The 24804-nt window shown below is 44.8% G+C and overlaps 2 protein-coding genes and 1 long non-coding RNA gene across 7 annotated transcripts; 1 reads left to right on the top strand and 2 right to left on the bottom strand.

Annotated features, from left to right (window-relative positions):
• Positions 1-35: 35 nt before the first annotated feature.
• On the bottom strand, positions 36-8932 carry tmprss7 (transmembrane serine protease 7). 2 transcript variants are annotated; one of them, XM_034571974.1, is made up of 18 exons: positions 8741-8932; positions 7029-7233; positions 6234-6364; positions 6084-6151; positions 5404-5594; positions 5292-5327; positions 4974-5205; positions 4707-4831; positions 3937-4049; positions 3738-3844; positions 3392-3528; positions 3133-3240; positions 2902-3009; positions 2694-2810; positions 1469-1664; positions 715-983; positions 377-513; positions 36-273 (listed from the first exon to the last, which is right to left on the bottom strand). In XM_034571974.1, the coding sequence occupies exons 1-18, from the start codon at positions 8810-8812 to the stop codon at positions 112-114; spliced, it is 2514 nt and encodes an 837-aa protein (XP_034427865.1). In that variant the 5' UTR covers positions 8813-8932; the 3' UTR covers positions 36-111. The 2 variants fall into 2 exon arrangements, with proteins under 2 accessions (XP_034427865.1, XP_034427866.1); XM_034571975.1 differs by lacking the exon at positions 8741-8932 and having other exon boundaries at positions 7025-7042.
• On the top strand, positions 2096-9263 carry LOC117753711. The gene is made up of 3 exons (XR_004612299.1): positions 2096-2336; positions 7427-7504; positions 8870-9263. It is a non-coding gene; the product is annotated as an uncharacterized LOC117753711 (long non-coding RNA).
• spata13 (spermatogenesis associated 13) lies at positions 9175-24720 on the bottom strand. 4 transcript variants are annotated; one of them, XM_034571970.1, is made up of 14 exons: positions 24116-24720; positions 16418-17971; positions 14260-14700; positions 13401-13545; positions 13049-13179; positions 12563-12742; positions 11886-12065; positions 11466-11645; positions 11152-11384; positions 10669-10798; positions 10206-10581; positions 9978-10052; positions 9670-9860; positions 9175-9632 (listed from the first exon to the last, which is right to left on the bottom strand). In XM_034571970.1, exons 1-13 carry the CDS (start codon positions 24122-24124, stop codon positions 9676-9678), a joined length of 3819 nt encoding a protein of 1272 aa, XP_034427861.1. In that variant the 5' UTR covers positions 24125-24720; the 3' UTR covers positions 9175-9632; positions 9670-9675. The 4 variants fall into 4 exon arrangements, with proteins under 4 accessions (XP_034427861.1, XP_034427860.1, XP_034427862.1 ...); XM_034571969.1 differs by having other exon boundaries at positions 9175-9860; positions 24116-24718; XM_034571971.1 differs by lacking the exons at positions 16418-17971; positions 24116-24720 and adding an exon at positions 15188-15562 and having other exon boundaries at positions 9175-9860.
• Positions 24721-24804: the final 84 nt, after the last annotated feature.

Below are 24804 nucleotides of genomic sequence, written 5' to 3'. Positions count from 1 at the left end.
AACCTGAGAGAAAAAAACCCCACAAACACACATTGTACTGTGTCATATTTTTTAATGTGAGCAACAGAATATTTAAACATCGGCTGCCGCTGGCTGCTGAGTTTCCTCATGTCAGCTGATATGGCTGTAGATCCAAGAGGTGAACTTGTTGACCTTGGTGTAGACGCCAGGCAGGTTGGGTCGCCCACAACCCGCCCCCCAGCTGACGATACCAATGAGGAACCAGCGACCCCCGCCCGGTGCCTGACAGGACAGAGGACCCCCAGAATCCCCCTGAAACACAAAGCATACAGTTAATGAAGGTAGAAAACAGCAAATGGCAGTTTTACTGTTCACATGCAGGTATAGGAATCCACTGAGTCAGATGGGAGCTCACCCGACAGGCGTCCTTCTCTCCGGAGGGGACACCGGCACACAGCATGCGAGACGACACAGGGCCGTAGCTCTTCTTACACTCTGTCTGACTCATTATGGAAACCTCTGCTTTCTGCAGGACTGACGGCAGCACCTTGTCTGCAAGAGAGCAACACATGGACATGAATCATGCTCATAAAGAATGCAGGAGCTGATAAAGAGGATCTCTGTCACCCTACCACGTTCACAAAAGTGGTGTGATACAGTGACAAATTAAGAAGGAAATACAGACACATCGTGCAGTTTCATCGTGTATTTGACGTATAAGGGGAACTGAGTCATATCCGAGTTACTGCTCACCCTCCTCCGAGCGGTATCCCCACCCGGTGACCCAGCAGCGGTGGCTCTTGGTGACCGTGTGGGAGGTGGGCGGCAGACACACGGGCTGGACCAGCGCGCCGAGGGAGGAAGGCCAGGGCTTCTTCAGCTGCAGCAGGGCGATGTCATAGTCAAACGTGTACGCGTTGTAATACTCGTGCACCACAATCCGCTGGATCTCCGCCACGTGTTTGGCACTGCCCTGCGTCACCATGCCCAGATGAGCGCTCCACTGACGCGGGTCTGACAGCCTGCAGAGTCAGAGGTCAGAGGTCAAAGATGCTGAAGGAGGATGTTTTCTAAATTATACTGGATGGAGAAACTAGTTAATAATAGACATGATATGTCCAGCAGGTGACAGGTTTGTTCATGAAATGAATACAGTGAGTCAGGAGTCTTGTAAATTGTTTTTGTATTGTTGTTTTTTTAACAGGGACAATTCAAAAGACATTTATTGCAACAGATAAAAATAAAAACTGACTTAATAAGGTCACAACTTGTCATGACTGAACTGTTTATAAGATAAATTACCAGATGATAAAAGGTCTTATTATTACATTAAAACATATATGAGCTGGACACCAGAGGTAAACACTCACAAAAGTAAATAAGACACATTTCTTTGAAACTAAAATTTCCTTTCTCAGTCTAAAAACGTATGTTCACCTTCGATGTGTGTTTTCGTGGATTCATATGTCAAAGAGTATGTTGCCGATCAGCAGTGACGGTCACTGACCTTTCTTTGCTGAAGCAGTGTGCAGCTGAGATGAGCCAATTAGAGGAGAGGACAGAGGCGCCACAGTAAAGGTTACCAGAGAAGTGGAGGCTGACCTGCCACGGCCACTCCCCTTCCACGGAGTTATCGCCACCCACGATGCGTTCGGGGCCCGAGGAGGAACCCACCTTCTTTACCGGGGTCGGACGACCACAGGCTGAGGAGCACACAGGGATGGAGTTTGTTGTTATACTGGTTTTAATGTAAACCAACATACAGGTTGTATGTTTGCAATGTGCATGTACAAAAATGCGCCTGTTGGTTTTGATGTATGCACAGTTGTAAATCGACACATACATTATATTTCATATACTTGTTATTGTGCCCTATGACAAACTGTACCCCAGTGAGAGATGTAAGCACCACGTTACCACAGTGTGCATGTGTCGGTGTGAGTCCACAGTGTGTGTTTGTACAACTACAGTGACCACCTATGCTGACACGCTGAGTCATCACCACGAAAGATGGATCTGCTGCTGCCTTATTAAAAAAATAGTGCCCTCGATGCATGCGTGTTCATGTGCACACACAGAAACACACACACACACACACACCTGCTAAGTATCAGTGAGCGATCAAAGAGCGGCCTGTTCCCGTCACCTTGACTCCTCATCGTGATAAAATAACAGCAAACAGAGAGAGAGAGAGCTATTACAGCGGGGTCACCTCAGTGCTGCAGGTCAGCAGGTTTGGAGCTCGCTGCTCAGTGGATTATAAAATGACCACTACTTTCTCATGAGCCCACATTGAGGGTCTGGAAGAGAACGGACAGTGTCGCGGTTGCACGATCACTATGAAAGAAACGCTTGATGAAGGGCAGACAACTCAGGTGGGACCAAACCAAATGTGTGTGATCATGGTTTACATTAACCTGATATATCATATTTGATCTGGACTTGGACGTGGAACAACTGGAACAATATGTAGAACTAGAAATGTAAGGTGAATAATTTGGGTGATTATAAAAAGGTGGTATACACTCTAGAGAGCTATTATAGTTCTACATATTGATAGATCCTGACTTTTAGGGTGAACTGATAATCTATTGAAAAAAGGGAACTGGTTTTCCAAAATCCTACTTGCTACAGTTGTGTGCCTCTGTACTGCACAACCTGATGTGGAAGGGTGAATGGGAAATTGTTGAAAATGTTGTGTGAAACATCTCCAGGTGAAGCAGGAGACTCACCACAGTCGGCCTCATCACTGCGGTCCCGACAGTCATGAACTCCATCGCATTTAGCGTTCTTCTTCAGGATGCAGGAGCCACTGCTGCACTGGTACCTGATCGCAGAGCAGGGGGTTTCTGAGGAAAACAGAGAACACGTCGCAGTCAGTAGCACGAAAAGACTGAAAACATACAGTTCTGTTTTTAACTTAAGTGTAAATATCCAAACCCTGAGTGCAGTTGATCTCATCGCTTCCATCGGTGCAGTCCGTCTCCCCATTGCACACAAACAGAGGATGTGGAGGACTTTTGCCGCCACATTTCATCGTGGGCCTCGCTGCCAAAACATGCATCATTCTTCCATCATGTGACTTTTTGCATAAATGTTCACTACATTAAGATGCATTGTCAGACGCAAGCAATCGAAATGGAAAACTACGAATAATTATAATTGACGTACAGCAGAAGACCTCATCGCTCTCGTCCTGGCAGTCGTCCAGGCCGTCACAGCGTCGACTCTTCTCCACACACAGGCCAGTGGAGCACAGGAAGTGGCTCTCTGGACAGGCTGGAAGAAAACAGCGAAGCCCATTAGGATTGTTGGAGTCCACTCTGAAAACAAAGTCGTTGACTCACATCCACTGTGAAACGAAGTAGCTGCGGTAATTTCCTACACGTACAGATTACAGTGAGTCACGCTCTGCTGCTGCGGCGCTTACGTAGGCTGATGTTGTAGCTGCTGTATGACGCCTGAAACGGCTGAGCAGAGTTTCGTGAGCTGCAGCGAAACTCCACCTCTGGGCTGTGGTCGGTGATTCGAAACACCGTGCGGTGTCCCACGTAGCTGCCGCAGAAACTGTGGGAAGAGAGCAACCATCAGAAAACCCTGACAGGATGTTGTAGGATGCAGTAAAACACAATTAAAAACTATGTAAAAATGTCTTGACTGGTAGTTGATTTGGCCTCGATTTGATTCTTCCAGCTTAGGAAAACAATATAATATATAAGATAAGAAAAACTTCAAATTTTCCTTTAAACCTATATAGTATAGTTGTACGCACATACATGATTTCATTGACTTTCCACCAGCCGTAGTCACAGCGCTTCATGCCCTTTGGTTTCAGTATGTAGTTCTGAAACTGCAGAGCGACTCCTAAAGCACGATTAGAGGTCTAGAATAAAAGAGAGGGAAACAATCAATAAGAACCACTGAACCACAGTCATATTATACATATATATATGTGTGTGTGAATGTGTGATGTACCTCAAACCTCCAGGTGCAGGAGCACCGAGGGGGCAGCAGGCTGGGGTAGAAGGGGCTGTAGATGTGACCAGGGACGTCAGGCTCGAACTGGGTCTCAATTTGAGACATGCAAACTGAGAGACAGACACAGAGGTAGGGATTATACTTCAGACAGTACTGTATGTCACATGGCACTTTTATGTATAAGAGTTCTTCACAGTCTGGGGTTTGGGACACTCAGAAGAGCCTGATAGATAAGCGTGAGGGGTCAGAAGATGATGGATGATGAACCAAGGCCCAACAGTCCCCTTATGAAACCACATTTAAATTCACTAGATCCAGATTATTGGATCTGCAGCAAGTAGCACACAGTCATAAATATCAGTGCCCTAAACATTTTCATCAAAATCTATGAATTATTCTCTTGAGAAATCAATGAAAATGTAAAAAAACGCGTTATTACGAAATGTTAAGGAAAGTGAGGAAAAGATTCCTGGATCTGCGCCAAAGTTTAATGGATTTTTTCCTTGACCCAAACCACATCAAGTTTCATATTAATCATTCCAGGAGTTTTTGCACAATCCTGCTGGCTAACACAGAAAAACAAAGTAAGACAAAAACATAGTCCTGGGTGGCCTAATAAATGCTTTGATCCAACTGCCCACAACTCATGGACAAATTAAATTTGTGACAAAGGATCACATTCACATTTTGCTTCTGGACACAGAATGTGGACATGAGCTGAAAAAGATTGGCAGCCACTAAAAGATAAGCAGGTAAATGTGTCATACTTTTTTCTGCGATGGCCTCAAAGTGTCCTCTGAAGGTCTTGTTGCCGTCCGTCATTCTGAAGGACAGCAGCATGACGTTGGAGGTAGAGACGAGGGAGAAGGAGGCGGACACTGGCTCACACAGCCTGCAGCACAGATACACACCTCAGTACATGTCAAATTATCAAATTAAACTCAGAAATATCAAGAGAAATGTGGCAAACAGCTCATTGCATTTGTCAGAAGAGGCTGTGAGGCTCTGTGATCCACTGGGAACTTCACACTCACCTGTGCAGAATGCGCCCTCTCATGGGCAGCAGAGCGTCGTACACCGTCAGGGCGTCATGCACGCAGTCGCTGGGCTCAATGAAGAACGAGGTGATGGTCAGACGGACGAGGGAACCGGGGGCGACGGTGAGCTTCACGTGGCAACTCACACCCCCCCACGATGAAAAGACGTTCAGAGGGACCCTGGCCCCAGGATGGTTGGCGTGCATCTTATCGACACACTGTGAGCCGGCTGGGAGGGAAGAAAAAAAGCTACTCATTAGAAAACAAAAGTACCAGAACTTTTATTTATCTGAATGAAAGGTTTTTTTCATCTACCTCCAGCATTTGATGTGTAGTCTGACCGCTGGACAGCTTCAGGGGGACACAACAATCAGTCTCTGCATTGGGAAAACACACTGAGAACACGTGGACCGAATTACAGACGCACCATTGATGAGGATGGAGTCTATGTCCACTGGAAGACTCAGTAAGTAGCCGACAGACGTCCGGTTCCTGAGGCTGGTGTGGACGGAGTCTCTGAAGATGACGCCCACACACTCCTCACACACAGCAGTGCTCCTCAGATGGGGGACCACAAACACCATCCAGAAATGCACCAGCACGCCATCTTTACTGTTACTGGACAGGGAGAAACACGTTTATACTGAACCTTTAAAAGTGTGCATCGTGTGTTGTAACCCCTGTCAGTTTGTATGTGAGCAAAATTACACAAAAACAACTGGATGGATTTCTACAAAACATGGTGGAAGGTTGCAGAATGGGTCAAGAAACCAAACCATTAAATTCTGGTGTTGATCTGGAGCAGGGGACGGATCCAGGAATTTATTTTTGCTTGCTTTAACATTGTGATATAGGTGTGTTTTTAAAAATACAGGGAATAATGAAAAAAAAAACTTTAAAAAACATTCAGCACATTTCTGAGACTTATATCTGTGAGTGTATAAAATCTGGTGCAGCTCGACTGAATCTAAGGGGGAATGAAGGGAGAAATGCACCATTCCTTTAAAATGATGATGCTTGAATTTGGAATCACAGGCCAGAAACTGAACACTAAACATCAGCTGGTCCCCTCTTTGCTTTTAGATGACTAACACACATTTACTGTACCTGAGGTCTGAAATCACAGCTTGCTTGTAGAGTCTGGCCACTGAGGACATCTTGTACACGTTGCTCACCTATGAGACACCAGCAATTAACGCTAAGACTCCCCGAGCCGACTCACCATCCTGTGAATAACAAGGCTACACCGAACCATACCACATGTTGTATTTTGTTTGCCATGGACACAAACTCGTAGGACTCAGCCTGCCGGTATTCGGGGATGAACTCCACGTTGGCAAGACGGAACATCCCGGCAAAGTACGCTCCGCTGTTGCTTTCCCTGCGGACTGAGGAAATACATTCATAATGTGGATCATATGGTGCAGAATCTAAATAACACAGATACACCGCAACAACGTGGGACATACAGTACTGCTCTAGACCAGAGGTCTTCAACAGGGGGTCCGCGACCCCTAGGGGGTCCGTGAAGGTACTGCAGGGGGGGGGGGGTCACGAAATTTTTGGTTGATTAGACAATTTTGTATTTAAAAATTTCTTTTCCAATAATTTTTTTTTCCACAAATTTAAATGTCTTTAAATACACATTAACATGAATCTGTGAATTATTTTAATAGCTCAGTGTTGTATGCAAGATGTATGTTTATAAATGGCAGTGGCACGGCCACCCTGCACCTTGCACGTTTAAAATAAAAACATGGATATATGAACCTGTGTATTATTTGAATAGCTTAGTATTGAATGCACATTAACAGGGTAGGTATGTTTATACATGGCACTAGGCCCAGTTTAATATAAAACACAATTTTATACAATATGTATAGTAGGGGGTCCCTGCTCCATCTCTCCATCAGTTTGGGGGTCCTTGGCCTGAAAAACGTTGAAGACCCCTGATCTAGACCCAGAGTTGACACCGAATAGGTAAAAACACAGTATTATAACTGTAAAGATATTGATTTACTCATTTTTAAGTATAAGAATCCTTTCACTTACATATGAAGACCCACAGCAGGGACCATATGATCACCACCACCACAAACACCACCGCCGCTATGATGAGAGTCAGGTGGGGGACGTTCAGCAGGCGGGCCCACAGCCTCTCAAGTCCCTTGGGCTTCCGTCTGGTCTTCCTGTACTTCCTGCAGAGCTTCTGCAGAGTGTGGTCCACTGTGGCCACCTCCACTGACACGTCTGCAATCTACAGCCAGAGAGAGGTGGGGGGGGGGGGGGGGGGTCACATTCATGCTCTAATGCAAAGGGCCATTAATGCAGCAGTAAATCTGACTTGCCCTTTGAAACAGTCACTTCTAATATGTCCTGGTTCTAATAGGGATGTGGTCAATGATGCCGAAATAATATGGGGATAACAAACAAGTGTCTTGATATTGCAGATCGCTCGCCAAGCGAATGAGTTCACTGAGAATTCAGAGACCGTGACCCTGCTGCCACCATCATTCCACCTCATCCAGGTCAGAGTGTAACTTCTGCCAGTGAGGTTATGTTTTCATTTGCATTTGTTAGTTAGTTAGTTGGTTGACAGGGTTACGCAAACACTACTCAACCAATGGAAGAACAATTACGTTTTGGTGAGGATCCAGGAATTTTTCTCCATTTCTCTAACATTTTCTTTGATTTCTCAGAGATTAAATAAATACATTTAAAATAATCCCCAGACAGATGGACGTGGGCCACTTGAAGCAATGATGCAGCACTTTTGTTTTCTTGTGGTTCCAATGGGAGCCTAAAGTGGCCCACTTGTAAAATAGCAAAACAACAGCACAAAACAAATAAGGGCCTTTTTTGTGCTCTAGGTAAGGAGTAGTCAGGATGAGAAGCTAAAGTAGCACATGTGGTAAATGGTGACTGTGTCCCAAATAGCACAAAACAAATACAGGCCACCATTGGCCCCTTTTGGTAAACATGCGGTATTGACGTGGCTTAATTGTGGTGCAGATATGGCAAAAAGAAGCAGACCACCCAAAGCCACCATTCCACACGGTATGTGGGCCAAAGCAGGGCCAAAACTATTTTGCTATATGAAGGGGAGCGATTTAGAGGGATTCAATTAAAAGCCAGTTCTAGTGAATTTAAATGTGGTTTCATTAGAGGCCTTGAGGGACGTAAGCGCTCTGAGCCTTTCCAGTTTAGAATATAATAGGCTGAGCGATGTTAGTTAATTCACATATGAACACTTGTGTGTTTTCATGCAGTGGAAAACCACCAGTGTTCATGAAGTTGTATTAAAAACTGTAACATGTAGCTGTCGACAGTTATGTAATCTTGTGTCTAGAGGCGATGACGCCTCATTACAGGTCACTTTAGCTTATGAAGGGGAATGTGTGAACGAAACTCCATCAGTTTTTCAGGACTCATTGAGTTACCCAGGGCACATGTATTATTCATTCAGTGTCATCCCATACTGTGCAAGTGGCTCTTAATCTATCACAAGTTAGCAGGGTATAGATTCCGAATAGAGGAAAAATAAAGATATTTTTATGTTTTACGTATATTTGAATCAAGCATGAAAACAAATGTGACCTCAGACATTTTATGTGCAAGATTACTGTATTTTTACTTTGCTTCTCTTGCACTCAATCTTTAGGGTTAAATCTGGAAATACAGCCACATCTACAGTCAAGATTGTACAATTCTTGACACCAAGCCTAAATGGAAATAACACAAAGTTAAGGGTACATCTTACTTACACTAGCTGCGTCCTGTTGAGCTGCATCATCGTCTCTGCTCGCCGGCTCGTTCTCCTCACGCTCTGCGCCCATGACACGGTCATCCCATCCAGCCTCTTATCATCTAACTCCTGATGTTTGGTTTCTTAGATCCATTCTCGTCTCCCTTCGGAATGAAAACTGCCTCACAAACAGCCAGCAGCAGACACAGAAACGACGTTGGGAGCCACACACAGCCCAGTGTTTGGATGCACAGCTGACAGGTGCGTGAAACCAGATCCTGCAGTGGAGAAACAGGGAGCTCGCCTCCTCCACTTCTATGGATAAAGTTTCACTCATTAACGCTTATCGCCGAGTTTGATCAAACTCTCATGAACCAATATTCAGAAGCCAACAGTCACCAGCAACAGCAGCAGCAAACAACTAATTTTAAAGTAACAACATTCTCATTTTGGTTGTACAAGAGTTTTATTTACAGTGTTAAACGGGTTGATGAATGTGTTAGTTAATTGATCCTCTGGCTGTTTGTGCTCACAGCAAAACCCCCAAAAAAAGGGTCCAGCCTTTGTGAAATAACCTACAACCATGTTTGTCAATGTAAAAGCAGAAGATACATCGTTGTCGTAATTAAAATAAAATAAAAACTCCTGCAGCTGGGAATTAATAAGACAAAGAGGTGGGGTATCATGAGCTTTAGTGAGCAGCATAAACACACCAACAGTCAGTATTTTAACACTTAAGTCACGCCCCATACACAGAAAAGGCACTGAACTCAAACGTGCAACAACAACACACATATAGAGAAAGACATGAGGCACAGAGAGCAAACGTGAAAGTACATTCACAGACGGGAAACACAAGGGAAAATAAAGTGTTCTTCGAAGTCTTCGGGACGGTTCGGGCACGCTGTGATTATGCACAGAGGAAACAAAACAAAGGGACGAGGGAGCAAAGCCTCACTTCTTGAAAAAGGCGTTGCGGGTGATGCTGTACAACAGGTGGTAAGGCTTTCGTTTCGGGGGCTCGGCCAATGAGAAGACCTGCTGCTGAGGCACACTGGTTGGAATGGTGACGTGACGCTGGTGAAGTGGGTGGAGGTTTTGCGGGTGGTGGGGTGGCACAGAACCAGAGTAACCGATGGCTAAAAATAAAGGTGAAAAAGCAAAAACTAAAAGTCAAACTTCAGAACAAGAAGTAAATTAAACTGAAAATAAATAAAGAGCAGCTTAAAAGGTATTAAGACTTATTTTTTTCTTACGTTTGATCTTTCCCTGTTTGGCCCTTCTGGCATTAACAATGGCCTGTTTTCTTTGATCCTCACTGATTTCCATTCCTGCCAAGAAACACAAAGAATTACACCTTCAGGTCAAAATATTTCCATCCACCCCCTTTTTCAACAATCTGTTCACCCACTTCAACTTTTATTTGACATCTATCCACAGTAGCTGTTTTGTATCACGAGTCGAAGGAATCCGTCTGCACTCACCCATCTCTTGGTCTTCCTTGACTCTGTGTCTCTCCTTGGCAAAAGCCTCCAGCCACCTCTGCTTGTCCTGGGCCTTCCTGCAGCACAGCACACACACAAACTCCAGAGTGGAGGCGTCACGCAGGCGCAGAGCGTTCCGTAGGGTCAGGCCCAGGTCTAGGTCCCGGCCGTCAGGCATGTCCAATACCTCGGTCTGGTCCATATCCAGCCGTCCGCGGTAGTGGAGCAGGTCTCTGCGCAAGACGTCTTTTTTGCAGAAGACCAACTGGTGGTCAAACAGGAAGAAGCTGCGCTGCTGCATTTTGCCTTGTCGGACGGCACGAGCCAGCTCCCCGGAGTGGATGAGCTCTGAACTGCGCTCCAGCACGTCAGGTCCCTGCAACAAGAGATTTACAGTGTTCTGGACATATGGTTGGAAAAACACACAGAATACATGTAACTCATAAACAGATGTAATCATCACCTCCCAGTGCAGAATGGCAACCTGCCAGTGAGCGATGGTGTCAACACTCTCCAGTCGTCTTTTACTCTCATTTATCAAACTGGCCACATTCTTCATAGCGTCATATGCTTTGCTCACACCGCTGAAGTCACTGCAATGAATCAGCGATAGAACAGTGAGCGTGGGGCGCAGCATAGACATAGAGCAAATTTACACTTAAAGTAGCACACTGCCTCCATCTTAAGGTTAGAAAAGTAAAGATAAAACAGCTGTAATAATATCACAAATCTAAACATAATGCAGGGAGTTGAACCATAACAACAAGCATCTTTGTGAGGTTATAGAAAATACTTTTTTACACTTAATGGTGCAGGCATGCAAAGACAGCACCTTAACTCCACACACTCCAGAGAGCTCCAAATAAAGATGTTTAAAAATGTACAACTAGTGCAAGAAGTAAAAGAGCAGTATACTGCGAGTAGTGATGAATCTCCTGAGGAGTACCTGTGGTCCTTTGGGGTGTACTTGAGCAGTTCTCCCAGCTGCAGCGGGTATTTACAGATCTTCTGGACGGGCGTGAGCAAGAAACCGGCGATGGAGATGTCGATCATCTGCTGGAGGAGCCGACAGGCCTCAAAGAAATGTTTGAATCGACCCAACTTCATGAGGCGCTGCAGCTCAGCACAGGCCACTGGGTGGGTGTTACAGTACTCTGAGTATATAGAAAAACCCTCCTCCTAGAGAAAAACGAGAAAGATTCAATTAAAATGTCGAATCTGCTAATACATGAGGTGCACAGTGATTCAGTTGATCATTACCTGCAAGAGAAAGCAGGAGCCAATTTCACTGAGATGTGGTTGGTCTTTGTTGTAGTTCTTCTCCAGGTCTTTGAGAAACTGCCTCTGAAATCTGTAGATGTCTTCTATGTTGCTGAAGATGGTCTTCAGCTGCAGCTCAGTGAACATTTCCGGGTGTTTACGGCACTGGCGGATGTAACCCTGAGAATATGCACAAATATTTGTTAATTTCTGCTGACAGAAGATATTAAAACAGTTCAGATATTGGCCAACAGGAGGTGCTGGATGGGAGAGTTCAGCTTTTTAGTATAAAACCAAGTAATATATTCAATACAAATGGAGCTTATTGTAAATTTCTAATTTCAAAGAGTAAATATCTGCCTGTTTCAGACATGTGAATGATGCCAAAAGGACAGAGGGGGTAAACGTGGAGGCTCATACCTCACAGATGTCTTTCAGGTGCTTGATGTAGATGCGTTCAGTGTTCATGATTTCCTGAACAACATTGGTTCTCATCTGCTCCCTGTGCTGAGCGCTGTGCGTGTCCCTGGGTGCCGGATCCTCCTGGTCCGCTACACTCTCCACACTGTCTGCACTCGAGTCCTCCTGGTTAACTCGCACCTGAAACACAGCCACCAGAAGCACAGTGAGATCTCCTGAGCAACATTTACAATTCAAAAACATAAACGGGTTCAAATCTAAAAGCCATCTCAAAGTCATGATTAGTTTTTTAACCACATCGACTGTATCATACAAAAGGGAACAATAGCTACAAACAATTCAGATCTACTTCATATCACTACGGAAACAAAATGTGTGAGTTTAACCAGCTCCTGGTCGGCAGCTTTGATTCAGCAACAAGCAAATGCACAGCAGAAGCTTATCTGCCAATCAAACGACCTCATCGTGGTTACTCTGGCCTGCCTAATTAAGACTCAGATGTCAATCAGCTCTGATCACCACAGAAACCGTTTGACCATGTGAGGTTTGAACCCCATTCACAAACTCTGTTAAGGGGACTGGAGAGGTTGGTTTGGAGCCAAGCCAGTTTGCCAGTCTTTTCTGTGCTGCTGGGGAGCAAACATGGGTCAGACACACGGGTCAGCTCGTCCACTTACTCTCACAAAGCTGGAGGGGAACCAGGCTTCCCTGTCAGCGCCTCTGCCCCACCACCAATCCTTGTGTGAGGCTTCCAGGACGCGGATAACATCTCCAGCCTTGAAGGCCAGCTCCTGCTCCTCCATGGTCACATGGTCCCAGAGAGCCTCCGCATACACCGTGTGGCCTGAGCTTATCCACTGAGTAACACACAATCACACACACACACACAGAGAGATAAGATAAAGATGCAATTACATGCAGGCTAAGCCCAGAGTTCTAACATGTAAGATTATGTATAGACATGTGGACAGTGCAGAGGTTGTCTGTTGTGCTGAACTGTGGCCAAACATCTTGAAAACACACACAAAAACATTTGCACATGGCTCTACACAAATCACGCACACAGCAAGATAAATGTCACATCATAAATTGAATGCACATTCTTGGAGGAGATGTTTGGGAGCGTTGCAACACGACAAGTGAGTCAACCTCCCCAGCCTCACCTCATTTAGCACGGAGATCTCCACCCCTGGCTGGAGGTAGGGCGTGGCATCAGTGAGCTCATCAAAGCTGCCCCCCTCCTCCTCCTCACTCACGCTGTCATCAAGCGTCGCCGAGCACTCAGACGCACCATCTGCAACATGTACACAGAGGCTAAAGAACTGCATTGAGCTGCAAACTTTCTAAAAGATTTTAATATTCCGCGGAACGAGGCACAAATGCAAGCAAACCCACACCTGGCTCCCCACCACGATTTTCCTCCATCACAAGTATTAACATTCCCAGACTCCAGACTTTTCCCACAGACTATAGTTTGTGATCCAGTGTCACATAACAAGCAACCCCAGCTCTCACCGCTGAGCACTCTGTGGAGCTTTCGCCGTCCAACGCGATCCAGTCCGATGGGGGTGCTCTGGGAAAGAGCTGAAGGGCGAAACCTGGCAGACACCGCTCTGTAGGGGGGGACCTGGTGGGAGGGGATGGGCGGCCGTGACACAGGCTGCGGAGAGGACAAAAGGAACATCCTGGGATTTAGAAAAAGCTCAGTTACTATGACTCCCACCTGACGAATCAATGTCCCACAAAAACGGCCAGAAAACTTAACAAATAACGTACATTACTAGGACCTCCTCTAAGTACTTTTTATTCTAAGGCTTTTTCTTTACAGATTGCAGAGAGATGATAGAAAATGAGGGAGAAATAAGCTCACAGATGTTGTGATTAACGTTTGACGTATTTAACTGACTAACTTCTGACTATTGTTTCTGCTCTGGTCAGTGTGTGTCTCTCCGGTTGAAGACTCTGGTCATGTGCAGTAAAAGCATGGGCAGAGTGCAGACAGGCAGGTCAGTTATTGACAGACCAATCATTTCAGTCAGTCCAAATAAAATAATTGGACATGTTTTCCCCCCCGATTACTTAATTTATTGATGGCTATAGGGACATGAAGAGGATTTCCATGAAAAAGATACAAATGTGTTTCAGAATCTACTTACCAACCCTAAATATAAACAGACACAGTATTTTATATATTGGAAAATACAGGTTTAAGTTCCAATATATAAATAACCAGGAATTTAATTATTTGGAAACTGTTATTAGCTACTAGAACAGCTTCTAGCTAAACCTAATTCAACACTCATGGAAAGTAGTAGTAGTTCTAGTAGTCCTACAGCCAATTTGCATTTCTCAAAGTGTAACTGTAGCAGCTTACAGAAGGAAGGCGGTCTTCCTTCTCCTCAGCATCAGGGGGGAACAGATCCCCGGCTCCTATCACCGAGATGGGCCGATACCTCCTGCACTGACCGTCCCCATTCATGTTTGAGTTCTCAGGGCTTTCTCTGTTCACACACATGTCGTCATCACTGCAATCTTTATGCAGTGATGCATTTTCTGTCCTTTCCGCAGCACGCATCTCTGCCACTTCCTCAGGAATAGAGTGCTTCCTGGAAATAAGTTGCCCGTAGTCAGAAATAGGCCGTGGTCGCGAACGCCCGGCCCTTCGCCTAGATTTGACAGAGGACATTTCTGTGGTCATCGCGGCTGCATCTGTGGACGACGCGGAAGACGTGGGTGACTCCGAGAGGCTTGTCGGGGAGATAGGAGGTGTGCTGCTGCTGGTTGTCGGAGACATTTCATCTGCTTCTGATGTCACCTGGGGATCAAGAGGAACAAGTTCAAAACTCGATATGGTTGATAATATTGACTTTCCTCCTGTTCAGTGACCTGCGACGTACAGAGATGTAGAACACAATATCTGCTGGGAAGAACATCTGTTAATCAGAAACAGAGCAAAACGGTGCTGCGAGTCATAAAAGCCCCGAGAAGAAACAAGAGTGTTGGTTGGCTCTCGAGGCAGAACCACAAGAATCAGTGAGAAACGTTTTCACCAGGATTCTCTTGAGAAACTTGATTAGTGCTCAAGTTCACACAGTGATTTCCTCGACATATTGAATGCAATCAACCCACATTCTTATCAAGTGCAAACAAGGACCGGCAACAGAAATAGCATAAATATTCCACAATTAAATGTTATCAAACTGTATGTATTGTACGCTCAGCAGACAAATATTGGCTAATGCTTACTCATTTGGAAATGGTTGTTGTGAGTCTCTTAGTCAGCCGGTGGTATCAAACCTCACCTCTTGGTTTTCTTGATCTGGGTCTGGTCCCGAGCACATACACCGGAAAGGCACACAGTGGGCTAGCACCATTGTGAAACACCCACTAACACAGACCTGCGTCCCGAGGCCAAGCTCCTACGTTTTTTGGAGGCCAATAAAAAACCACCTGGTTTCTAAAATAAACAATTCAGATTTTTCTGGCTCATCTCTAAAGACTAAATCTTTTCTCTTCGACCAAAATACATTTCTCTACAACAGTGTGATAATCGTCTCGTCTGCCTGGTGGTGCTGCTCGCTGTCCCAGTGTCCATGGTGCTGGACTTTGATCCATTGGGCTGCAGCTAGAATGAAGAGGCGGTGGGGAGTGGGGCAGGGGATGGACTCACTCATAGCCGCCTACCCTCGCTCACAGCACCAGGACTATGGAGCTGTTTTTTGCGCAAGGCCCACTAATCATAAACAAAGCCTAATCATTAACTCTGCCTGCTCCTTCAGTGTGCATGATAGCGGAGAACAGCTGGCTGCAGCACGTGACCCTGCTCCAGCAGAAGTCAGCACAACACACACAACAGACAGCAAAAGGAGGGAAAGTCAATGTTAAGTCGATGTCACTATTTATTTGATACGGACAGAGCGGACTTTGGACCAGAAGCTTAGATTTGTGGCAGTCACGCACTGTCCTGACAAGTTTCACGTTCACCAGAGGAACTTATCTCTGAGCCTTAGACTCGTGCCAAATTCAAAGATCACATCATGAAATCCTTCCATTTCTTTAGACGAGGGTCAGCGTCACTTCGCTGGATGACTGGCAGCCATTAATGATTATGCTATTCTAGGTGATAAGTAGAATAAATCTGTCCTCTGTCTTTCAGTGCTTTCTTTCTCACTGCAATTTAAAAGAGCACCTGTCATTTTAATGATTTCTAATCCCACGCCTCTATTTGCACTGATATAAATGTGCTTTTGATGGTGATAGTGTGAGAACATTTCCCAGCTTTGTTGTACCTTAGCTGCAGCACATTTGATGCATCTGCAAACAGTGAAAAGCTGCGTTATCAAACGGGCCACTTCCATAAAGATAAAAAGCGAGTGAGCTTGATGTGATCAGGATTGTTGGGCAGCTTATCAGAATACCTCCTGAGCCAACGAGGAGGGAGGGAAAGAGCAAAAGTGACTGCTGATAAAAAACTTTATATTTTAACTACCTCCTGACATCTTTATGCACATGATTCACCAACGTCCTCTTACCTTGAATTGTAGTGACTTCTCCTCATCTTGTGTTGAAGTCTCTTTGTGACTGAGTGGAGATGAATCACAATCCTCCAACTGTTCCCTTGTTGCTATAGCCTGCAGCTCACAGTGACCAGAGGAACCAGGTGAAGTCTCTGCTGAATCTGGAGGATCCACAGAGACTGGGCTGATGAGAACCCGGTGCTGCTGTGGGTTTATGTCGTCTTCAGGCTGGTGATGAACCAGTGGTGTGTGTTCGACAGACATGACTCGCGCTCTGACCGGCGAAGGCCGGCGCTGTCGTTCACTAGTTTGTGGGCAAGGCACACGTCTGGAGTAGTCGTCATGGAGACGGCAGAGGGATGACATGGCAGATGTGGAGCTGGGGGAGGGACTTCGCCTGCGTCGGACAGTCAGGTCGGTCATGCTGCCCACCAGCTTCAGCATCGGCGCCTTGGTCTTCACAGGGTTCTTATTGTAATTAACAGCATGACCTCGCAGGTCCACTGAGGAGGCGCTGGCTGTTCTCTGGATGTATGGCTTCCCATTTGACATGCTGGTCCCCTGCGCCTCATCCTGAGGAAACTGAGGACCTAGAGATGGGGCTTTGCGTCTGAAAGGTGCCTTAAATATGTGAAGGTTGTCTGCGCTTTTGCTCATTCTGTTCAACACCTTCACATTCGTGTTGTGGTTCGTGCTTTTTGTTTGGACGTTGACCGTGCATGTCTGATCTGGTTTCTGATCAGCAGCTTCGTTTGCGCTGCTTCCAGCAACCCTTCCTCTCCCCAAGTCAAATAACGAAATGCGTCCTGCCCCATACGCTCTCTTGATACTCCTGGATAATCGGGAGTTCCGTGTGAGACCATCTCCTTCATCGTTTTCCTCATCATCATAGTCCTCAACATCTGAGCTGCACTGCCCCATAGCCAACGTATGCACAGTGATATTTCCATTCGACAAACTGTATCCCTCTGCTGTTTTTAAATGATTTGTTCCATTATCTAGATCAGGGTCAGTGTCGGCTACAATTGTGCCATTAACCATTTCCGGATTTGATGAAGGCAAATACTCCTCATCGAGGTTTGCTGCCCCTCTACTCTGAATACCCTGAAGCACAGAGGAGCGGAGCTTTTTGAAGGAGCCCACAACACCCAGTCCTGGAAGTCCGGACCAGGACTGGGGGCCACCATTGCTGTCGTTGCTGTCGACTGAGGTGGGACTGTCAGTGGTTGGACTGTGAGCAGGGACAGGGCCCTTCCTCGAGTTAGAAAATAGCCTCATGATTCTTGAGGGGTAAGGCTTTCCTTCAGGTTGACCTATTACAGGGTTGGACCAAGCAGAGGAGTTGATACTGTTCAATTTGTTCTCCTCAGTGAGAGGACCCGCGGTCACGGGCTGTACCTGTGCGCCACATCCAGACACCAGATATGGGACTGCACTCCTGTCACCTTGACTCTGAAAGGGGTAGATGTCACTGAGGGGTCGGCTTCGGATCAACGGATCAGCTTTTGAGTTGTGGACGCACGGGAGAGGGTCTTCGCTTGTAGACAAGCCTCTGTCCTTTTGTTCTGCCTGCAAAACCAAATAGATTAGTTCAGTGACCTCATGTTGAATCAAAGCAGAATTAATGGTTAATAGTTGCCTTAATGAAATTACATAACTAGAGACACATTCATTCTGAAATTTCTTTTAAGTAAAATAAAAACTGATGATTACAGTAACACTGCTGCACATTCTTTCGAAGCCGGCCAATAAAATAAAAGCTGAAACGAACATTAGCCGAAATAGTACATGCAGTGTGCTTAAGGGAATGGACGCATGAGAATTAACGACTGTGTGTTTACAGTGCACTGTTCTTGTGTCAGTATGCAAAAGAGAAGGAACTTCGGGAAGAAAGAGAGAGACACAGATAAACAGAGTCAGTATCCCTCAGTGTGCACAGAGTCCAGAGCAGTAAAATATCTTTCACTGAACACTATGTGCATTTGTCCTTGGTGCCATATTTCAATGTCCAAGGAGAGCTGAGGCCCAGGTCGGGGTGGTGTTGTGCCAAGTTCAGCTGTGTGTGTGTGTGTGTGTGTGTGTGTGTGTGTGTGTGTGTGTGTGTGTGTGTGTGTGTGTGTGTGTGTGTGTGTGTGTGTGTGTGTGTGTGTGTGTGTGTGTGTGTGTGTGTGTGTGTGTGTGTGTGTGTGTGTGTGTGAGAGATCCAGGGCAGTGGTTAATACAGCTGAGCCTTTGAAGTTGGGCCTTGTGAGCGTGACTAAGCAATGAAATTTGTTAATCCATTGTGATTAATGCAATAAATTGCCCAGTTTTCTCCAGATTACGTCCTTGATGAGGCGCTGCCAAGGTGAAGGTTTGTGTGGATCATCAAATCAGTGAAGAGTTTCGACCCTTCATGGTGATACACAGCAAACTTTAAATGTCTGTCTGATTAAGTTTAGAGCTAATTGACGGTTTTAACAGCAAACATTTGACTCACCATTGACAGAAAAGCAGAGGTGTTAATCATGTCTGTTTCTATGTTGCCCGTTTCAAACAGTCAGATTCTCCTCCAAATATTATATAATAAGATTTTGGCATTTAATAAGTTGGCTATACGGCTACAGTACAATGATGATGACGACTCCATAGTACATTAAATACAAATTATCATCCCATATTGACATTTTCCAGATATTTTAAAGTAAATTTGTATCCAAACAATTCCCACACTTTCAGAATTTATGACATCACCCTTCTTACTGATTTTGAAATGAGATTACCAAGAATTAAATTGTCCAAACTAGTTCACTGAATATGACGCAACTCTTCTGCCTCTGTCATATAAACTAGGATGATTCATGGTTTCATGTTAAAGATTAAAAAACAGGTTATGAGAGTGTGACCAGACATGATCTCAGATTTTGGTTGTTAGGATAGTATGACACAGAAACACTTTTCATGTTTTTGAAAAACAGTACAATATGAACATAATAATAAAATGTTAATGACACTATAATGTCATTGTGAGCAGATATAAGGACATTTTAAGTGTTTATTAATGTACATTGAATCAATGTAACTTCTCTCAAGATAGTGATATTCTACATATTTACAATGGTTATGTTATTCATTATCTGCATTTAAAGCCCTCTAATGATGTTTCAGTTAAAAGCATCTGCTTATAATGATATTACAGTGCATCATAAATCATTTAATTGTTAATGTGCGGCTTATGATGCTAAAAAGTGTTACCACATTCACATTATTGCTGATTGTTTTACTTTTAAGGCTGGAAAACCTTTAACAAAATACTCCCACATCTGTCGATACTATTCAGATATTCAATCCAAAAATATTGCGATTTCTGTCCGCATTGATTTGTCAACACATGCGAAAGTAAATTTCAAGGGTTTGTTTGATGTTGTTTGTTTCGTGTGTGCAAATGCACGGAGTTGCAAGGGGCCTGGAACGCTCCCATTCCTCCCGTCTCCAGGCATGTTCAGCACCAGATGGGCTTTCTCTGTCGAATCAGCTGTCACTTCGACCAGCTCGCTCCATCACACTGAACACTTATGTAAACACAGAGCCGCCGCTGCCAAGCACCACTGCTGACAGACAGTAAACAGCCCTCGAGAACAATGTGCGGCTTTCAAAGCGACGCTGAATTGTCTTCTTGTGCTTTCTTCTCTTCGGCCACGGAGGAGTTGTGTCGAGTGGCAACTGGAAAGAGGCACGATCAATAATTCCATCTGTTGTCAGAGCAGAAAGATGACAGATATGGAAAGAATGTCTGCCGCTGACGTAGTTTGTTTTTGTTACTCATCCTGCTATCAGCGGTATCCTTTAAAACACCTTTCTCCCGCTTTCTCCCAACACTTGGTGCAAACTGTCACAGGCCAGTTGGTGCCGACGAAAACTTGGCAGAGCCGTGCATCAGAACCAGGCTGAGACAGGTGGTCACCATGTCACGAGAACACAACACAGACTTTAGACATCCACACCTTATGTGCAATAACATCTATACCTAAAGAACAGTGTACAGACTGTTAGTCATCCTTACTTCTACCAATGCCTTTTGAAACTGGTGATGGTTTGATTACTATTATAATTTTTGCATCAATATCAGTGGTAATGTAACCTTTCATATACATGATATAGTAAAACCCAGCACAATTACAAACTATATAAAACAATGTCAGCATTGATGCCATTTCCTTGATGATAAAAAGCACTTAGATCAGCACCCTTAGATAAAAAAAGTTAATGCATGGTATATAGACTTTTATTTAAAGCACCGTCTTTTTATACTGTAAAAAATCATGCACATCCTGCAATGTATAAAGCATTTCTAAGATCAAAAGTTTAAAGGAAAATATGACAAATGACAAAACTAAACAATGCAAATAAATCACGCTACTGTAAAAAAGTCCATAACTACAACCATGCATCCATATCTGTCACATCCAGACAAATAATACTTACGTATATTTCAACATCACGCCCTGTACCGATCACTTTTCGATGTCAAACTTTCCTGTCTAACCTCTTCCTTTCCAAACTCGACCAAGATCGCTGCTCCTTGCTGGCTTCCTCTTGCAAAACTATGGATGGGAGCGGCGCACTGGGGCCCTGGTCCAGAGTTAATTAAGAGCTCAGGGAGGTGCCCCCCCTACACATGGCAGCCAGCTGGAGCCAGCCTTAGATTAGACTCCCAGGGATGAGGATGGACAAGCACCAGGATATGTAAACATCTACACAAGGGCTAAAAATGCATGCACTCCAAAAACACTTTGGAGTGCAAAATAGTTGGGAGCATCCTATCAAATGGTGCTCGGCCCCTGTGCAGAGTTGAGCGGGGAGTGAGGCATTTTAAATCACTGACTCCCTTCCTGTTTGTTTAGAAAACTCAGGCAGATATATAAGGAGTCGAGTTATAAATGCAAAGTGATAAGTAACCTCCTGCCCATAGTTCCCCTCTGCAGAGGACTGAGGTATGTCCTGCCTGAGGCTGGGATACAAGTCATTAGTGCAAAATGAACTGAGTATTAAAGTAAAAGACCACCAGACAGGGAGTATCAAGGGAAGGTTAGGTTTTCTGTCATTTTCTATTCTCTGGCTCAACTCTGAGACGCACACAAACCCCCCCGCAGCAACACTGCCATTCCTCCGTAAGCTGTCACTTTACCAGTCGCTTATTTTTCCTGATGAATAAAAGTCCTAACAACAGCACATATCGTTTTAAAGTACAGACCAGCTGATTAGAAAATGAGTAATGGATAGGTTTATGTGAAAATTAAGCTGATGAATAATAGACAAAAGGTTCACTGCATTTCTTTCTTTCAAGTGAATGTTTATGTGATCGTGTGTTAAGACTAAGCAACAGTTAACAATAGTTGTTATTATAAGATATTTGAATCCATATGATAATCATCTTAGCCTTGATGCCTGTCAGCCAACCTCATCGCCTTTTTCCAAGCAAAGATGAAAGGTGGTGGAGCAGTGTGTATGTGTGTGTGTGTGTGTGGGAGTGGGAGTGTGTATGTCTGTGTGCATATACCCAATTCCTCTTCCTTCCCAGTAATAATCTGATTAGCAGAGCTTTACCAGTCTGTGTGCAGGACTGGTTTCATCTACACATGATAGCCTAATCAGGAAGACAACCAGGCTATTCAGCACAGACTGAGAGTGACACAGAGAGCCCACCAAGACTTAACTCTAAGGGAGCGGCTTGGGGGAAGAGATATTAAAAACTAATTGTGATAAAGGTTAAAATTGCACCAGCAGTGTCCAGAGGGTGTGCACCACCTCTTCTGGGGTCAAATTAAAATCACAAACTGCTAATAACCCATCATCTTTATTTTTTATGGCACTGGTTTCCACAGCAGGTCCTGTCCTTTCCCCGACATTTCCAGTGTGGATCAGGGGAGCACAGAGGCTCTGGTTCAAGTCTCATATCTGGCCATGACCTAGTTCCTTTTTTTTTGATCTGGCAGACAGATGGAGAACAGGAGTTGCCACGCCCCCTTCTATAGAGCGTGGGAAGTAGGGGCTCAGGCCAAACCAGGGAGTGTCGGCACATTCACACAGACAGTCACTCACTCACCTGATCTGCTCGGCACTGTCATAGAGACAGACACCCAGAAATTTAACACCACACAGTGTACAAGGCTTAGCAGGAACATAACCAGACATAGAGTCTAGCTGTCAACGGTGGAACCCGACTGAGGGACAACAAAAATCAAAAGGCGGTTCCATCAATGTTCATTCAAACACCATGGAAACACAAAGCTTCAAGAGGTCAAATCAACTCACGAAGATCTGCAACTATTTCCCATTAATTTGTGAGTTTAGAAAGAGTTTATACTCCTACTCCTGTACTGTTATTAATGAGCACTCTATATCCATGGTACAAATACTGCTTTAACTTAACTTGGTCACAGCACTGAACATGGCTGGATGAAGCAACAAAGAACATTTATTTGCTTGTCCTATGTACTGAAGTTCAAAAGGAAAGAAACTTAAGCAGATTAAGTTAAGTACAGTGACAAAGGTCGAGGTATTTTATGTCTCATGAGGCGGAATTACAACTGAGTAGGAAATAAAAGATATTATAAAGATGTTCTGATACCAGCAAATGCTTCCCATATTGCAGAAAATGCAGGATCTGGCACCGGTACCGATCCGATATCACGTCTATAAAAGTATATTAGTTTTACTCAGATAAAAGTGAAATTTTCTCACTTCGTCTGTCATGCTCCAGAAGAACAGTCACTCTGTACTGCCACTGACAAGTACTGAGATTACTGAGGCAAAGAAGAAATGACGACCAGCAGGGCAGTGTTACACAGACGTAACTAAAATGTCAGCAATTTGGCAATATTTCATGCTAGAAAGTCCAACAAGGAACATGGAGATGTGTACCGTATGCAAGGATTCATTTTCAAGCTATTCAAAGAAATCAATTGTGTATTTTTAGATTTAAAGATTCAATTACTTGTGGTACTGGATTCCTATGTTATTTATTCTATCTATTGTTTAAAGGGTTTAACCTGAGCCAGTTCATACAACAATGACGGCAATCATAGTGTCCATACAGGGGTGGTAGCTGTAAATACACATCGTATAGGTTGTAATTTTCAGATCAGTACTCGGTGTGCTCAAAGTCCAAAACCATATTGTTGTACAGTGATTAGTGCTGTTATGCAAAGTAGTGGGAATCCTCTATACAGCACATTTCGCCTCTGACATTAAAGTATATCTGAGGAGATATAAGAACAGGTTCATTCATTTGGAGCAAATTGAACTGGTGCCTGCAGACTTGCATTAGTAATGCAGCTAAATCAGTATTAAACAGTCTCCGAAAACAATGTGCCCTGAACAGGGGATTAGACTGAGTAGTTTTCTAAGCTCATAAAGAACTCTGGGGGCCGAACTGCTTATTTATTTCTGCATTAATTAACTTTCTTTGGCCGTGGAGCTCTTTGTAGTGGCTGGGCCCTCCACCTCCTCCTTCAGCTACTCCCTGCACAGCCTGGCATCTCCCACATCACTATAACAACCAGGCGAGTAATGCGCCACAATGAGCCCCTCGGGTCCCATTCGAACACAGGACACGAGGGGGAACATCACTGTGAACGCAATGTAATGGGAGAATATCAATAATTGACACGATCTGGTTGTTACATGTGAATTAAAGAGTCCAGAGTCAATTGAGGGAATCGTGTTGCTCACCCAGCTCATAGTCGCTGATGTTGTCCACCTGACTCTTCTTCTTCTCCTCCTCCTCCTCCTCCTCACATCAGCACAGCAGCTGTTTGGGTTGTTTCTGCGTCATGGGGAAGTTTCTCTGAGCTTCCGACACCTTCGTTGTTCTCTCGTTGAAAAACAAGCAAACATGTCGGCCCCAGAAAAACTTTAAAAAGCACCTCGCAGCTAACTGGTGTCCATGTTGAGACTGGTTGACTTTCTTACTCACACACACACACCGGGTTAGCAGCCTCAAGCTAGCTCACGGGTTCACTGATAACGAAAAAACTGGTTCAAAACATTGCGCAAGCTCCGCGGGATTTTAATTCGCCGACTTCCGCGGACCGGTAGATCCAGTGGTTGGTGACGTGAAGAGGGAGGACGCGCAGGGACAGTTGTTTTAACCCGAGTCTCGGGCGCGTTCAGCGGCTGTTTGAGTCACAAGAAGCTCCTTTCTTCAGTCGAGCATCATTAATGCACTTGTTGCTGTGTTTGCGAGGGGCGGGGCGCCGCGAGGTTCACGACGGAGGCGACTGGTTGACCGCACAGTGACCATCCCGCTCGCAGCCAATCGCAGCTCGGGAGATTTAGTCCGTGTGACCGCAGAGCCACGCCCCCCGTTGGAACGCGCTCCATTGAGGAAAAGGACAAACGTAAAAGATAGAGACAAGCTC

This window comes from Hippoglossus hippoglossus, chromosome 20, assembly GCF_009819705.1.
Source record: "Hippoglossus hippoglossus isolate fHipHip1 chromosome 20, fHipHip1.pri, whole genome shotgun sequence".
In the NCBI taxonomy this organism is placed as follows: domain Eukaryota; kingdom Metazoa; phylum Chordata; class Actinopteri; order Pleuronectiformes; family Pleuronectidae; genus Hippoglossus; species Hippoglossus hippoglossus.
This window is presented reverse-complemented; position numbering and strand designations above follow the sequence as displayed.